This window comes from Maniola hyperantus, chromosome 2 (assembly GCF_902806685.2).
Source record: "Maniola hyperantus chromosome 2, iAphHyp1.2, whole genome shotgun sequence".
In the NCBI taxonomy this organism is placed as follows: Eukaryota; Metazoa; Arthropoda; class Insecta; order Lepidoptera; family Nymphalidae; genus Maniola; species Maniola hyperantus.
The window spans coordinates 973,838-992,016 of record NC_048537.1 but is presented as its reverse complement, the minus strand read 5'-3'; the positions used below and the strand labels follow the sequence as shown (position 1 = coordinate 992,016).

Genomic DNA, 18,179 nt, shown 5'->3' with positions numbered 1-18,179 from the left:
GCACAAAGGTAGCTGTATATTTTGGGTTTTATATATAGTAAAAAAATAAAACACCAATTTTAATTAGTATGTTTATTCAAAAGCCAATCCAAATGTGCGACGCCTTTCCCAGGGTACCCTTCCTGATGCAGCGGCTCGTGATCCGGGGGGCCATAGCTGTACCCCACAGTGTCATAGTTCTGGTTCGGGGGGGCGCCATATACGTGCGCAGGTTTCTGCTTCTCAGCTTTTATCTTCATAAAGTACTTGAATACTAGACCGCTGAATGCCGGAAAATCAAAGGGTTCCCACAGGATTCTTAAGGGCCCATCCGTTTAACCTTTTTATATGAAATTTGGCACAAAGGTAGCTGTATATTTTGGGTTTTATATATAGTAAAAAAATAAAACACCAATTTTAATTAGTATGTTTATTCAAAAGCCAATCCAAATGTGCGACGCCTTTCCCAGGGTACCCTTCCTGATGCAGCGGCTCGTGATCCGGGGGGCCATAGCTGTACCCCACAGTGTCATAGTTCTGGTTCGGGGGGGCGCCATATACGTGCGCAGGTTTCTGCTTCTCAGCTTTTATCTTCATAAAGTACTTGAATACTAGACCGCTGAATGCCGGAAAATCAAAGGGTTCCCACAGGATTCTTAAGGGCCCATCCGTTTAACCTTTTTATATGAAATTTGGCACAAAGGTAGCTGTATATTATGGGTTTTATATATTATAGTAAAAAAATAAAACACCAATTTTAATTGGTATGTTTATTCAAAAGCCAATCCAAATGTGCGACGCCTTTCCCAGGGTACCCTTCCTGATGCAACGGTTCATGATCTGGGGGGCCATAGCTGTACCCCACAGTGTCATAGTTCTGGTTCGGGGGGGCGCCATATACGTGCGCAGGCTTCTTCTCCTCGGCTTTCATCTTCATGAAGTACTTGACTACCAGACCGCCGAACGAGAACAGCTTTTGGAAGAACGTCATCATGAGGAACACGGAAACCGCTTTGAAAATTGCCATTTTTGAGAAGATGAACAGCAGGATCAGTCCTGAAAAGAAGAAAGTTATTTTTTTGGGTTCTGTACACGAAAAATTTGTACGCCTATGTAGGCATGAAATCATCATGATCAACCCATCACCGGCTCACTACAGAGGACGGGTCTCCTCTCACAGTGAGAAGGGTTTTGACCATAGTCTACCACACTGGCCATGTGCGATGTGCTTGATAAACTTCACACACCTTTCAGAATATTATGGAGAACTTTTGGGCATCCATGTTTCCCCATTCACGCAGGTTCACGATATTTCCCTTCACCATTAATGCAAGTGATATTTAATTGTTTAAAACGCACATACCTCCAAAAAGTCAGAGGTGCGTGCCCGGGATCGAACCTCCGAACGCCCAAATAGACAGCAGACGTCTTAACCACTAGGCTATCAGCGCTCAGAACGCACGCAAGATACTTAAAAATTTCAATACAAAAAATTAGTAAAAAGTATTTCTTGTACACTAAACCGGTCAAGTGCGAATCGAACTCGCGCACGCACGGTTCCGTACCTTGGAAGGATATAATATTGTGTAGATAATAATTATTTTTTGCTTAAAATATTTTCGTCTTGATCCTAAGAACTGATCCTATAAGATTTCCTTTTTCCTTTTAAGGTACGGGACCCTAAAGAAATATGCATACACGCAAGCCTTTAAAAAATGTCTGCTATCCGATTGGTATAGTAAAATACACGTAGAATTTTTGAACGTGGGATCATAGCGTAGGATTATGAAAAAATATTTTTCAAACATTTTTGAACGACAATTTTCACTGCCCGGTAGATATATTCGTGATGTTAATAGTTTTGTGGAGTTTTCGGACGACCAGTTTTATCGGTTTACACATCGTTCGGAATCGTACTACCTACAACTTTTTTAGGATTCCGTACCTCAAAAGGAATTAACGGAACCCGTATAGGATCACTTTGTTGTCCGTGTGTCTGTCGGTCTGTCAATACCTACATGGTACTTCCCGTTGACCTAGAATCATGAAATTTGGCAGGTAGGTAGGTCTTATATCAGACGTTCGGGGATAAATCGGAAAACCTTTACATCACACAAAAAAAAAAAAAGTCTGGTCATGAACTAATAATAATTAGTAGGTATATTCAATTTTTGAAGTAGGTAAGATAACTATATCAAATGGGGTATCATATGAAATGGCTTCACCTGTGCATTCCAAAACAGATTTTTATTTATTTTTATGCATCATAAGTGTTTGAATTATAACGCAAAATGTCGAAAAATACGATTGAAGTACGGAACCCTCGTTGCGCGAGCCTGACTCGCACTTGGCCGGGTTTTTTAAGGTTCCACACTCGAACCCTAAAACAGGTTATATGTACCTACTTACTTAGATTATGAGAAGAGAACGAACACTTACCCAAGAGTTTGATCGAATTCCTTTTTTTTTTGGCTCTCGACTCCAAAACAGACAAATCATTGCCTTCTAAACAATAACAACTAACTGCAAACATCAGCAATATTATAACGGACTTTAACATTTTAATTCAAATAGGTTACTAAAAATATTCAAAATTTGAACTTATATCCACAGATCACAAAAAACTTTATAAGTCGCGTATTTTAACACTGTCACTAGTGTTATTGATTTACTTATCTGTGGTATAATTTTTTTTATAATATTCCAAACGTCTAGAATCTAGAGCCGCAGAGCCAATTATTAAACATGTCTTTTTTTCTCGATATTAGAGCACGGCACAGAACTCTTCAGGCAGGACGCTCTTAAATAAATACCGCATGTTTTGAAGACCCATGTAATTTGTTGTAGGCCCATGAATACGAAGGAAAGTCATTTTGTTTTCAGACTATGAACAAATTGACTTTTCCCGCTCTGTGACTAATTTACCTGTTCGGAGCGATTAAAACCCTTTGTTGTCCGCCTCGCGCTCCATACATTATTCAAATTTTACGCGTTAAAAAAAATTTCACCGTTTCTCTGAAAGAAAGGTAGGTATTTCGCAACACAATGTGTTGAAAAGCGCTGCATGTTTTACATGATTTTACGGGGAATAGTGTATATTTCCAAAAAGCATACGTTAGCCCAACGGTTTCTAATTTTTTTTGTTTTTATCATAAAATACTGACTGTAATCTACTTTACAATCTAGCCTGTGAGTAAAAAGCTATTATGTAACATTAAATTAACCTAAACTTGTATTTTTTTTTAAAGAATATTAGCCATATTAAATGACTAATATTCCCCTTTCCTCTCCTATTAAGCGTCAGGCTTGTGCTAGGAGTAGGTACGACAATAGTGCAACGGGCGGGATTTGAACCGTCGACCTTTCGGTTTTCAGTCCACTCCTATACCGGTTGAGCTATTGAGGCTCATTTTATTATACCTACATGAAACTTATATATCTCAGAATCTTAGAAGTATTTAGATTTCTAATACGGAAAAGATATTTAAGGTATAGTTATATAGGCAGTTCGTTATAGTTATTTTTTATTCAAGAATATTAGTCAATGATGACTAATTCTAAGATGATTTAATTCGTTTAGTTGAAAACTAGCCAAGATATCTTCCAGAAAAAAAATCTGTTTTACTGTCAGACTAAAGTATTGCCTCAATCACTCATCCTCCGTTAACACAGACAGACAAATTCAAGTTCTTTATTTGCATAGATTGAATAGGTACATTGAAATTGCACAGACCACCACCTATAGACGCCTAATACCACCGATCGCCAAGCTTAGGCAGTTGCTTAGCATAAAAGTCGGTCCGTGCCCATCAGGTACCCTCATTCCGCACATTGTTTTGATTATGTGACTTTTGAGTCCACCAATTTTGAGGCCACAAAGCATTCTCCCCTGTCCCCCGCCAGCATTTTACGATTTTGTTTTCATGAAAAACCTTGTATTTGATTGGAATATATTGTAGAGTCAAACATTTAATACACAAAATGACACAAAAGTATTTTAAAACGTGGTAGGATTTAAATGAAATGAAATGAAATGAAAATCTTTTATTCGTATAAACTTTTACAAGTGCTTACGAATAGTCGGATGCATCTACCACTGGTTCGGAATGCCTTTCCTGCCGAGAAGAACCAGCAAGAAACTCGGCGGTTGCTCTTTTCAAATATTTGATATAGGTACAAGATTATGCCATGTATAAAATAGTATTTGCAGTCTTGTGCGTTGCCGGAACGAGCTGCAGGTCAAATCCACGCTCTTTTATCATTTAGATAATCTTCAATTGTGTAATATGCTTTTTTCAGGAGCATATTTTTAATAAATTTTTTAAACTTGTGCAAAGGTAAGTCCAAAATAGTTTGCGGGATTTTATTATAAAAGGTAATACCAATACCCACAAATGACTTTTGGACTTTCCTGAGGCGGAAGGCAGGAGCTGCAAGGTTAGGTTTAGGTTTGATGACTTAGAATTCAAAAATATCGTCTACTCGTACCTCTCAATCGGTTGAATAGTTTTCCCGGAATTCCGTAATCACATTGACAGCGCGGAGCTGACATCCAGACAAATAATTTCCGGTAAAATACCTCCGGAACGATTCCGGAACGTGTCCGGCGGGCGGCGGTTCCGGAATGTACGAGTGTGTCGCCCTTGGCGTGGATTTGCTGAATGTTGGTACGGTAATAAATGCCTAGTACGAGTAGGTAGGTACCCACCTCAGGTAGTTGCGAATTTACCGAAGTTTTCGAACGATCGAAATATTCACGTTATGAATTATAGAACCCACAGAAATTGAATGTTTTTACTTCTTAGGGTTCCGCACCTACTCAACCTCCGTTGTGTAACTGTCTGACAGTCCTAACGTCTGTCACAGGGTCTGTGGTTATATATAACTAGTTTATGCTCGTGACTTCGTTCGCGTGGACTACACAAATTACAAACCCCTGTTTCACCCCTTTAGGGTTGAATTTTCAAAAATCCTTGCATAATAGCTATCTGCATGCCAAATTTCAGCCCAATCCGTCCAGTAGTTTGAGCTGTGCGTTGATAGATCAATCAGTAAAAGTAAAATATATAAAAGGAAAGCTCAGTCAGTGAGATTTTCCTTTTGTATATTTATTTATGTGAAAATCCTGCGATGATTTGACCAAATACGCTGAGCAACTTTATGGCGTTTAATTTGAAGCCAGTAGCTAAGTGACGAGTCCAACTTAATCTTCCTTAATTTTCTCATTTGGCGAGCGCATTACGTTACGTCGCGTCGGTTGCAATGCGCAAATAAAATTTAAAATTTATGTCTCGTGGAGGTTTATGTGGCATTAACTCTTTACTGGAGTGCCTCGTGGTTTTAACAATGTGTTTTAATGTGGGCTTAATTTCATCAAATATGATGAAAATGTTTACTTATATTTTATTAATGTTATTTTGCCTCGTGGTGTCTGGAATGAGTTTGGATTGATTCTGCGAAATCTTACACCGGTCTAAATCGGGGGCTATCCTTTACAGCAAGGAGCATTACGAAAGGAATAATATTACACACACACACACACACACGCACACACAAGTATACACACACACTGTTGTAATTTTATTATTGTATTTACCTACATTTTATTCTAAATCTATTCCGCTAAAATAGTTTTAATTATAATTTTAAGTAATCTCTTTTGGCCTTCTGTTAAAACTAGATTTAAATGCAAATAATATTATGTACCTATTTACGCTGTTGATTACTTTCAAATAAACCAAATAAAAATAAAATTACATTTAGACCTGCCATTTTTGTAGAATAGGATAAAGATCTGAAAAGTGCAAAAGAATTTCTAGTTAAAAAACCGGGCAAGTGCGAGTCAGGCTCGCGCACCGAGGGTTACATACTACTTACAGTCGTATTTTTGTGTGATGTAACCACAAATTTACGGTTTTCAGATTTTTTCCTCTTATATCTGCTATAAGACCTACCTACCTTCCTTTCATGATTCTAGGTCAACGGGAAGTACCCTGTAGTTTCTTGACAGACCGACAGACAGACAACAAAGTGATCCTATGAGGCTTCCATTTTTCCTTTTGAGGTACGGAACCCTAAAAAGGCATGTTTTGGTTAAACCTTAACCTTCCCGTACCCTTGAAGCTACTCAGTCGTCTCTGCTATTTGTTATTTAGCCTGCCGCGTTACTAAAGGCTATTCACGCTTAAATCACGCTAAATCATATTTTCTTTTACCTAATTCGTGTATATTATTTGGTATAGTACCTAACAACTGCCTAGTTACAAGTTATTTGGTACTAGGTGATGCCTGCGACTTCGTCAGCGTAGATATAGGGTTTTTAAAAATCCCGTGGAAAATCTTTGTTATTCCGGCAAAACGTAAAAGTAAAAGTAAAAAGTAAAATATTCTTTACCAATATCAAAACAATAGAAATATAACAAAGATGTTCGCAAGTACAATAGGCGGCCTTTCGCTAAAATAGCGATCTCTTCCAGGCAACCTTATGGTTGAGGATATTATAAAAGTTAAAGAAAGTGGAACGGGTGTACTAAGGGGTGGGTAACGTATCTATGACCAACTTCGGGATACAAGCTATCCTGTACCAAATAGGACAATATCCGCAACTTCGTCCGTTTTGATTTAGATCTTCTTAATCCCGTTTGAACTCTTTGATTTTTCGGGACAAAAGTAGCCTATGACCAACTTCAGGATGCAAGCTATCCTGTACCAAATAGGACGATATCATCCGCAACTTCGTCCGTTTTGATTAAGATCTTTTTAATCCCGTGCGAACTCTTTGATATTCCGGCAAAATGTAGCCTATGACCAACTTCGGGATACAAGCTATCCTGTACCAAATAGGACAATATCCGCAACTTCGTCCGTTTTGATTTAGATATTCTTAATCCCGTTTGAACTCTTTGATTTTTCGGGACAAAAGTAGCCTATGACCAACTTCAGGATGCAAGCTATCCTGTACCAAATAGGACGATAACCGCAACTTCGCCCACTTTGATTTAGATATTCTTAATCCCGTTTGAACTCTTTGATTTTTCGGGACAAAAGTAGCCTATGACCAACTTCAGGATGCAAGCTATCCTGTACCAAATAGGACGATGACCGCAACTTCGCCCACTTTGATTTAGATATTCTTAATCCCGTTTGAACTCTTTGATTTTTCGGGACAAAAGTAGCCTATGACTAACTTCAGGATGCAAGCTATCCTGTACCAAATAGGACGATAACCGCAACTTCGTACGTTTTGATTTAGATCTTCTTAATCCCGTGGGAACTCTTTGATTTTCCGGGACAAAAGTAGCCGTATACGGGATGTAAGCTAACTCTGTACCTTTCGTCAAAATTTGTTAAACGGATATTTGAAAAGCTAGCAGACAGACAGACAGACACTTTCACATTTATAATATTTTATATTAGTGTGAATAATATGGATTATATTATGACCTTCAACTTCTTGGAAAAATTAGAGGTGAAATGTTTTCTAGAAAAATTATAATCTAGATGTAATTTTCTTTTCGAATTGTGCCTAATGCCTATCTATCATCAATCACTATTTCCATTAATCTTTCTATCGCAAATTATGTAATGGACTAAGAGCCAGTTAACAGGTAATTAAAGGTGTAAAAAATCTTACGTCAAAGTATAAAGTGCCATTTTTTATATTTTCTTCAGAATAGTATTAGAAATCACGTCATGCATTGCCAATGGCAATGTGCCAGACACCTATTATCATGGCGACCCATGCCAGACACTCATAAAGATTAAAAGTTTAAGGGTGTCTGGTAGGGAGTTGCACCCCAATAAGTGTCTGGCAATGCACAGCGCCAGACACTTGGCAACTCCCTGCCAGACACCCCTAAAGTTTACGGGTGTCTGGTAAGGGGTTGCCATTGCTACGACACTAGTATCTGGCAATGCATGCCGTGATTTCCAATACTATTCCGAAGAAAATATAAAAAACTAGCTTATGCTCGCGACTTCGTCCGCGTGGACTTCACAAATTTCAAACCCCTATTTCACCCCCTTAGGAGTTGAATTTTCTAAAATCCTTTGTTAGCGGATGCCTACGTCATAATAGCTATCTGCATGCCAAATTGCAGCCCGATCCGTCCAGTAGTTTGAGCTGTGCGTTGATAGATCAGTCAGTCAGTCAGTCAGTCAGTCACCTTTTCCTTTTATATATTTAGATTAGACTTTATACTTTTCTGTAAGATTTTTTACACCTTTATTATCTGTTATCTCTCAAAGCCACCACGATCGAAACAAACGTTCCTCCCATTTTTAGGGACAATACGCAGAGAAACTTTCTGCTTTTATAAAATGACGAAGGTCTGGCACGCGCTGGCTCTCTCTCTCTCTATAATGTTAGTACAGCTAAAACTTTGTTAAGAAAGCCCAAGTTTTATAATATCTAACTGTTTTGTGATTGTATACGTAGGTTAGTGTGGCTGGTTGTTCGTAACTAATTAATGTGTTAATTACTCCAAGAATTAATTACTGCACGAGACATATCAATAAATCTACCGTCCTTTTGCTAAAAAGTGAGCCTAGTCGTTACGACGTCCGCCTCCTATTCGAGAGGTCGGGGGTTCAATCCCGGGCACGCAGCTCTAACTTTTCGGAGTTATGTGCGTTTTAAGAAATTATATATCACTCGCTTACATCGTGAGAAAACCTGCATGTCTGAGAGTTCTCCATAATGTACTCAAAACCCTTCTCATACTGAGAGGAGACCCGTGCTCTGTAGTGAGCCGGCTATGGGTTGATCATGATGGTGATGACACACTGTGAATTTGCGGTTACATCACAATTTTTTCTTTTAATATGTTCATGAAACAAATAATTAGAATTTACAATTTTCGAAGTATTATAACTATATCAAGTGGCGTATCATATGAAAGGGCTTCACCTTTGCATTCTAAAACAGTTTTTTTTGCATCATAGTTTTTGAATTATCCTGTATAATGTCGAAAAAATACGACTGTAGTACGGAAACCTCATTGCGCGAGCCTGACTCGCACTTGGCTGGGTTTTTATAAAGAAAATACCTACTTGTCGACTCCACAGCTTTCCCTGTCCCACCTGTATGACACGTACGAGTATACAGCGTGCCGTTTTATGACGCGCGTAAACGGTTTATAATCCGAGACAGCGTCAGCGATTTATGGTAATTCGTTAACCCGGTTTACGCCTCGCTGATACCCGGCCTAATTTGATTTTATCATTAAACGTGAAAGTTGCCTGCTCCACAGATTCTAAGTCATTTTTAAATACATCATCATAAACCGATAGACGTCCACAGCTGGACATAGGTCTCTTGTAGGGACTTCCACACGCCACGGTCTTGCGCCGCCTGGATCCAGCGGCTCCCTGCGACTCGTCTGATGTCGTCCGTCCACCTAGTGGGGGGTCTTCCAACACTGCGTCTTCCGGTGCGAGGTCGCCATTCCAGCACCTTGGGACCCCAACGTCTATCGGTTTTACGAACTATGTGCCCTGTCCATTGCCACTTCAGCTTCGCAACCCGTTGAGCTATGTCGGTTACTCTAGTTCTCCTACGGATCTCCTCATTTCTGATTTGATCACGTAGAGAAACTTTAAATACATACTTATCAAAAATTGCGGAACCGGCAGGATTCCAGCCTGCGTCTCCCGAGTCCCTGGGTATCGCACCCAGATCGCCTTACCGCTAAACTAATACGGTTCACTTGCAGTGCTAAAATTTGAGACAATACGTGCGAGTATTTTCATTCAGTACTGAAGCGACTGTATGCCATCTAATTCGTAGGTACTTACATTTTTATTTTATTTTATTTTATTTTATTTATTATAGGAAAATCAACAGCGAAATAATGCAATAAGTTTCTTAAATGCTAATTACAGAAGTATGGCCAATTATAGATTTTCTCGAAAAATTAACAATATATAAGAGTGAGTTAAAATTATTTCATACAGAGGAACAAAAAAAAAAAAAAAAATAACAATTATTGGCTAAGTACATGACATTATATCAAAACTAAGTGTATGAAGGAAATAAAAACATAGTATCCTTGGAAGCCTAGATTAAAAAGGAAAAAAAAAACAAGTAAATTATGAAACAAATATAAAGTGTGTGTGTGTGTGTGTGTGTGTGTGTGTGTGTGTGTGTGTGTGTGTGTGTGTGTGTGAGTCGTGTGTGTGTGTTCAGTGTATGTGTAGCGTTAATTACGCGTCCATGTATGTGAAGTTAAGTATGTTACGTTTAAATAAAATAAAGTAAAATAGTTATTAGTGAAATTGTGAAATGTGTCGCTTATATGTCTTTTTAGAATAGCGGAAAAGGTCAATATCGGAATAATGTTTGTTATAGGTGCGTGTCATTCTAGTAATAGCAGAGTTTTGGGAGTAATTTTTCCTTTTAAAAGGCACACGGAGTAGTGATGTATGACGAGTACGTTTGGGGGGTGCAACTAATTTAATTTTGGATAAAAGATTCGGACTATCAATTTTAGCGTTTATAATATCATATAGCACTAACATGTCCGCTATTTGCCTCCTTTGCCCACAGGTTTGTATTTTATAGTGTTTACAGCTTTCCTTATAGTCTGGTGACTCAAAGTATGTACGAAAGTTTAAATGTTTAATAAACTTGCGCTGTATCCTCTCTATTGCTTCAATAGGTTTTATATAGCAAGGTGACCAAATGTTACTACAATATTCTAAGTTGCTACGCACATATGCAGAATAAATAGTCTTAAGTGTGCTTATTTTCTTGAAGGGCTTACAGGTTCTTAAAACAAAGCCAAGCATAGAGAAAGCTTTGTTAGTGATTGTTTCAATATGAGGATTGAATGACATTTTATTGTCCAGTATAACTCCCAAATCCCGTACCTTATCAATTTTGGAGATAGTTTGACCATCGATTGTGTAATTAAATTGTATTGGACTTTTATTTCTCGTAAAACTTATATGCTGACATTTACTTATATTAACTTGTATTCTATTTTCTTTGTAATAGCGAGAAAGTCTATTAAGGTCACTCTGTAATTTCTCACAATCATCCACGCTATTACATACTATACACTATACATTGAAAAATGATTTGAAAAACTTGAAGTGTAGGTAAATAGTAAAACCACTATCATAAAAATTATAATTCAAAGTCGTTCAGCGAACTATGGAGCACGCTATGTACGGTATTTCCCTGGAGAATAAGATAGGAAAGGAAATCCGTACCAGACCCCATGGTCGCCTAGGATAAGCATGCACTGTTAACTTTCACCGCGCATTAAGGGTGAGATCTATAGAGCGCACTCTGACTTTGCTTAGACTTAAGACAGAGTTAAAACGAGACAGATCAATGTATATCTCTCACATAAATTTGTCTCGTTTTAACTCAATTTTAAGTCTGAGCAAAGTCAAAGTGTGCTCTATAGATTTCAGCCTAAGACTAAGAGTCACTCGACGAGAACTTAACTCCGGAAACTATTAATGCTCAAAGTGTATTAAACTATTTGCTCCCAGAATCTTCTAAAGACAGACCTACCTATTTAAGCATACGAAGATTTTAATTTTATTGACTTGCGAGGAGTGAAAAATAGAGTATTGAACTTGGGGGCAGTACTGTCTTAGTCTTGATTCTAGATGCAACACCCTCGCTACGCTCGGTAGTTACTCTAGTATCCCTCGTTACGCTTGGGATTTATCCCTAGCCTTCGTGAATTATGTTACAGTTCTTGCAATTCACGAAGGCTAGGGAACTTTACTTGTGGTAACGTCGTTTACATGGTCATTGCGTAAGTGTGAATGCATGTCGGACCGATCAGTCGCGAGCAAGCGCTGTCAAACGCACACATGTAGTGTACCTTATGTATACCGATACGACACAAGCATGAGTCAGTGGCCTTCGTGAAATGCAAGAACTATACTATTAAAGTGAACTACACAAAATCCACAGCAGCTCTCTAACGAGCTCTTATTTACAATGGGTCCCGCAGCGCGGCGGGGAGAAAGTAGTTCATTTTATTTATTCACTAAACTCAATAAATGGATCGCGTCTTAAAAAATATAAAGCAGTAAAGATGATGCAGTGTGCCATATTGTGCAATATTTCGAGCGCTGAACGTGGAAATATAGGAGAAAACAACACTGCAAAATACAGCAGACTTCACTTTAAATTACAGTAAAGAATAGATCCTTGTATTTATTAAGTATTTTTAAAGTACAGTATTTCAGTCAGTCAGTTGTTACAATAAAATAGAGTTTATGAGTAAATACCTTTTATAATAAAATCCCGCAAACTATTTTGGACTTGCCTTTACACAAGTTTAAAAAACCTATTAAAAGTTTGCTCCTGAAAAAAGCATATTACACAATTGAAGATTATCTAAATCACAACAGAGCGTGGATTTGGCCTGCAGCTCGTTGCAGCAACGCAAATGACTGCAAATACTTTTTTAATACATGGCATAATAATATTATATAAGTATCAAATATTTGAAAAGAGCAACCGCCGAGTTTCTTGCTGGTTCTTCTCGGTAGGAAAGGCATTCCGAACCAGTGGTAGATGCATCCGACGATTCGAAAGTACTTGTGAAAGATTACTTGAATAATTTTTTTTTATTATTATATTATTATTAAATTATATAATATTATTATTATTATTAGATATGGTTTAAAACCTTGTAAACCTTGACCTTGTGGTCTAATAACTTGTATGCAGAGGCGGACTAAGGGGTGAGGGTGAGTGAAAGGAAGAAGCATTTTTAAGGTAGGTACGTGTTTATAAGCACTGATTTATAAAATATTTTATTTATTATGTTTTCTAGTAACGAAACACCTAATACTAACTAGCTATGTAACGATTTTTTTCTAAATGGCGATTCCGGCGATTTAAAATATTTTTCTTTCACTAGATACCTAGTGAAAGAAAAACTATAACGAACCAACGATGTAAAACTTTCGGAGTTATGTGCGTTTTATTAAATTAAATATCACTCGCTTTAACTTTGAAGTCTGCCAATCCGCACTTGGCCAGCGTGGTGGACTATGGCCAAACCCTTCTCACACTTTTTCTAAGCCTGTCGCGGATCATGGAATCATTTGAAAATAGTAATTTTAACCTTTTTAAATCATTCCATGACTCTCTTTTATATAAGGCCCATTCCTTTTTCTATAAAAGCCCATTCTCTTTTCTAAAAGCCCCGTTCTTGTTTCTATAAGGCCCACTCTCTCTTCTATAATGCCCACTCACTTTTTGTAAGGCCCGTAATATCCATAGTAATGTGGCAAATGATGTTCATGGTTTTTCTCGTAATTAATTTTTTGTTATTAAAACTAAAATAAATTTAATGTAATTTTTAAATCATTCCATGACTCTTTTTTCTATAAGACCCATTCTCTGTTCTATAAAAGCCCATTCTCTTTTCTAAAAGCCCCGTTCTTGTTTCTATAAGGCCCACTCTCTCTTCTATAAGGCCCACTCTCTCTTCTATAAGGCCCACTCACTTTTTTGTAAGGCCCGTAATGTCCATAGTGATCTGGCACATGATGTTCATGGTTTTTCTTATGTTCCTTCAGATAACCCACGAACCAGGAGAGGAAGTAGCCAGCTTTGTGGATGACAATCCAGAACACCACCGCGTAGATCAGCTTCAGGATAAAGATCTTCTTGATTACCAGATCCGCAAAATAAACTAAAACAAAATATTAAAATCGGTTTAGAAATTTCGGAGAAATCGGTCTGCATATCAAAAATAATGGTAACACAAGATGTTTATGTTTATCTATCTTCTATCTAAATATATTATAAAAGGAAAAGTGACTGACTGACTGACTGACTGATCTATCAACGCACAGCTCAAACTACTGGACGGATCGGGCTGTTTGGCATGCAGATAGCTATTATGACGTAGGCATTCGCTAAGAAAGGATTTTTAAAAATTCAATCCCTAAAGGGGTGAAACAGAGGTTTGAAATTTGTTTAGTCTGAATGTTTGTTATTTACGATAGTGAAAAGTCCTCGAAAAGAAAGTTAGGTTCTAAGGTACTTACTTCATATCATCAAAATATGATATTTGTAAAAACCCTTAGGATCGCGGGCTTTTATAACGATGACGGAAAAATAAGTAACGATTTTAAAAATACTAACTATTCAAAGGAATTTTTTCGTGTAAAAATTTGTTAACACTTCGTGATATTTTCAGCATCAAAGAAAACGTGTTGAGGTAGCTATTACACGAACACGTCTCTAGCAGAACCCGATAATAAATAAAACTTAAAAACTCACCATACAGCGCAATCTTTTTCCCTTTGCCTCGCGCTTCAATTTCGTTCCCCACATCAAAAGCTTCGCAGCCCGCCAGAGAAGATACGAACAACAAAACCATCACATTCAAAACCATATCCGCCATCGTATTTGCAAGGAAAATCTATATTTTAATCCGTATGCAAGACTCCCCTGTCGTTACAAAATCAATGCCAGTTTCTATAGTCTATACCTACCGTATTATGAGGGAGTGCGCAAAAGTTGTACGTTTATTATATTTGAATAATGTTATCCATTCATTATTTCAGTTATATCAATTTGTTAAGGAAAATAATTATTATTTTTCCCATTAAACAACAATAAAAATAATATTATTGTGTCCAAGTTATAACTAATTTAAAATTAATATCATTGTTTTGGTCACATTTAGGGACGCTTCAGGTACCTATTTTGTATGAAGATATGTAACCTAATGTAATTGTTATCCATGAGACGGTGTGGTCGCTAACCAATAGAGAGGACCCATAGATAACACTTCTGTTATCTATGAGATGATCCATTTCACTGTTAGAAAATTCACATAATTCACATGAAAAGCCATTTCACATGATGTAACCCTCGCTGCCTTTACTTAAGCCTGTGAAAATTTACGAAGCAAAATGTCACAAAGTTTTTTCGTGCGCACGTGGTCATCAGCCCGAGCTTAGACGCTAAGGAGTGTGCGAGCGAGCACACTCACATCGCTGTGAGTTAGAAAGAGAAAACTAAATCAATGTAACAAACCATTGATGTTGGAAGTCCCCCCCCCCCCCGCCCTCCGATTGTAATTGCAAAAATGGGAAAATAATTTTCTATCAAAAAACACGTCATATGAAATATCAGCGCTATTGATTTAACTTGCTACATAAATTTAACTAGGAACTATGATATATAGGATCTATTTTATTATGGATCATATATACTATTATAGATCATATATACTATTATAGATCATATATGATATACCCTAGTTAAATTGATGTAGCATACATTGGGGCCGATTCTCTTGTACACAATTTCTAAACTAAATTAACAGGTCTAAATTTAGTGCTAGTGATAGCAATAGATATAGACGTGCCATTTAAGTTTAGTTTAGAGATTGTGTACAACGGAATTAGCCTCAATGTTAGTGCAAAAATTAAAAAAATCACTTTCCGTAATAATCGCCTGTGAAAAAAAATTCAACGAAAAATCACCTGTGAAATCACTGTGAAAACAATACACTGAATGGGAATGATTGAAAAGTAGCAATAATGCCCATCTCTACATCTCTACCTACTAACCAAGGTATAACAAGTGATAACAAGAAGAAAGCGACATGGCTTTCGTTTCAGCTAACATCTGCGAGTTGGAAGGCTCTAATTAGATTATTCAGTCGTTACTCGTTACAGTAAACTTGGCAATGTGCCAACTGCCAGGGAAGTTGTAATAAGTGAAAACTTCTGACGTAGGTGTTTAGAAATGGCATCGACCATTATAAATTATAATGGACTTTACGAAATGTAGTAAAACTGAATAGGTATATTATGCTAAGTAAAATTTACAGGGTTCAGTATATAACTTAATATATTTACCTGGTTTTGACAGCGCGAAGAGCGTTAAATTTCTAATTAACATGCTACGACAGAAGACTCGCTTCGTGCGTCGTCTTAATCTTCGACCTATATATATATAAAATTCAAAGTCCTGACTTACTGACTGACGGACGGACTTATATATTATATCAACGCACAGCCTAAACCGCTGGTCCTAGAGAGATGAAATTTGGAGGGTCTATTCTTTGTACAGAGTAGGTATCCACTAAGAACGGATTTTTCGGAATTCCACCCCTCACTCAGGGGGATCAATATGGTATGGAAGTTTGTATGAAAGTCGTCATTATTAAAGTTACATCGATGAAAATTAGTATTTATAGACTTTCAGTTAAGAATAAAAAATACTTGTTTCACGATTTTTGAAAATTCTACTCCCAAGGGAGTTAAATAGGGGATGAAAGTTTGTATGAAAGTCTGTCACTTTTCAAGTTATTTCCATAAAAATTGTTATTTGTGTTTTCGGTTACAAAAGATAAAATACGTAGGTACCTATTTCAGGGTTCGTGAAAACTACCCCCCACGCTAATTTTCTAAGTTCCATCCGAGCGAAGCCGGGGCGGGTCTGCTAGTTCATGATATTCCACTAGGATATAATTAAGTTTGTTTAAGCTAATCTGCAATTAGCTCGTAGATAATGGACGCCTGAAGACACCTGCAGCGTGTAAGTGTATCTCTCTCACTACAAGGACTGTTTACAATGTAAACATGATTACCCTGCTACCACCGTTTATCTATCATACAGTGGGGCATAGCGCGAAGCGAGCGGGACTCAGTACCACGTGTAAGGTGTCCACGGAGAGAAACAACTCGAAGATTGATTTCACAAGTTTATTTGTTGATTTTCATGTACAGAACTCAATGTCCATTAGGCTACACAGCCTTTTTAACCGACTTCAAAAAAAGGAGGAGGTTCTCAATTCGTCGGAATGTTTTTTTTTATTTTTTTTATTTTTTTTATGTATGTTCCCCGATTACTCGAAGACGCCTGGACCGATTTTGAAAATTCTTTTTTTGTTTGAAAGGGTATACTTCAAAGTTGGTCCCATTTAAATTTGGTGAAGATCTGATGAACATCTTCGAAGATAGATACTGGAACTCCTCAACGGATAAGAGTGAATTGCTCGCGATCAGTGTAATAGCTTAGTAAACAGTAGATTTTTAACCAGTCATAGCATAATTCCATGGGACCACTAAAAATTGTGAAATAAAAAATTTTTACAAAAAAAATAAAAACCGACTTCGATACACAAACACTAAAAATTGAAAAATAATTTAATTTATTACCGAATATATTATGTACACAAGAGTTAATATAGTTCCATAATAATATTTTTTGGGGTCGGTGCCAATGAGGTGCCATTGTGGAGTCTCATAAAAATATGAAGTCTAGACGATTCGCGCAGCTGAAGCTAATTGGCACCGGCACCAAAAAGTATTATTATGGAACTATATTAACTCTTGTATACATAATATATTCGGTAATAAATTAAATTATTTTTCAATTTTTAGTGTTTGTGTATCGAAGTCGGTTTTTATTTTTTTTGTAAAAATTTTTATAACGTGTAAATCATGAATAAGCTATTCGTCGTAATGACGTGAAGTTACCTTATTTCATTCATTAATGTATATTAATTAATGTCAGTAATGTGTTTTAATAAACAAAAACGTGTAATACTACTTTGATAAATAGTTTTAGTAATTTTAACGATTAGCTAGCTTAATAAGTTGGTATATGTACCTACTTAACTTAAATAAATATGCAATTTAGGGATGTGTATTGTCAACAGCAATTGATTGAATGAATGACATAATTAGTATTAGTGCAATATTCTTCATTTAATCAAATGTTTTCTTCATATTTAATGCGCTCTATTAATTAGCTGTATAGTATTCAATTCATAATATAAATTATAATAAATAATAACATGATTTCTAACACACGGAAAAACGTTTGAGACTCGCATACGCGCACCCTATCGGCTTGCATTTAATGCATTATGATTATTCTCTTGCCAAAAAGTGACTGCATTACAAAATGTATCTAAATCAGTTTGACGATCCTTGTGCAAGTGAGCTTTAGATTTAAGGATAAATTATTTATTTAGAACTAATTAGAACTATCAGAGCAAATTAGAACTCATTTCCAACTTCCCAAGCTCGCTTGTCATTTATATTGAAGTGGAAGAGGATTGCTAGACTGTGATGAAACAAACAATTTGGCTGTTTATTACAGCTATTATCCTTATTTGCTTAAATAAATATACTCAGCTGCATTACAGCTCTCACTTCCACGTGACAATTTACAGATAAGTAGATAGATA

At 36.9% G+C, this 18,179-nt stretch overlaps 1 protein-coding gene across 2 annotated transcripts in view; it reads right to left on the bottom strand.

Annotated features, from left to right (window-relative positions):
- The window catches only part of LOC138403826 (uncharacterized), a 30,546-nt gene extending 15,722 nt beyond the window's left edge, over positions 1 to 14,824 (bottom strand). The window contains exons 1-3 of one of the 2 annotated variants that reach the window (XM_069505741.1): positions 14,246 to 14,824; positions 13,465 to 13,652; positions 828 to 1,035 (exon numbers count right to left, since the gene is read on the bottom strand). In XM_069505741.1, the coding sequence (XP_069361842.1) occupies positions 1,030 to 1,035; positions 13,465 to 13,652; positions 14,246 to 14,369 (318 nt within the window). In that variant the 5' untranslated portion in view covers positions 14,370 to 14,824 and the 3' untranslated portion in view covers positions 828 to 1,029. Of the gene's footprint in view, positions 1 to 827; positions 1,036 to 13,464; positions 13,653 to 14,245 lie in introns of those variants that run through there. The other variant, XM_069505735.1, reaches the window with a different exon arrangement.
- Between the last annotated feature and the right edge of the window lie 3,355 nt (positions 14,825 to 18,179).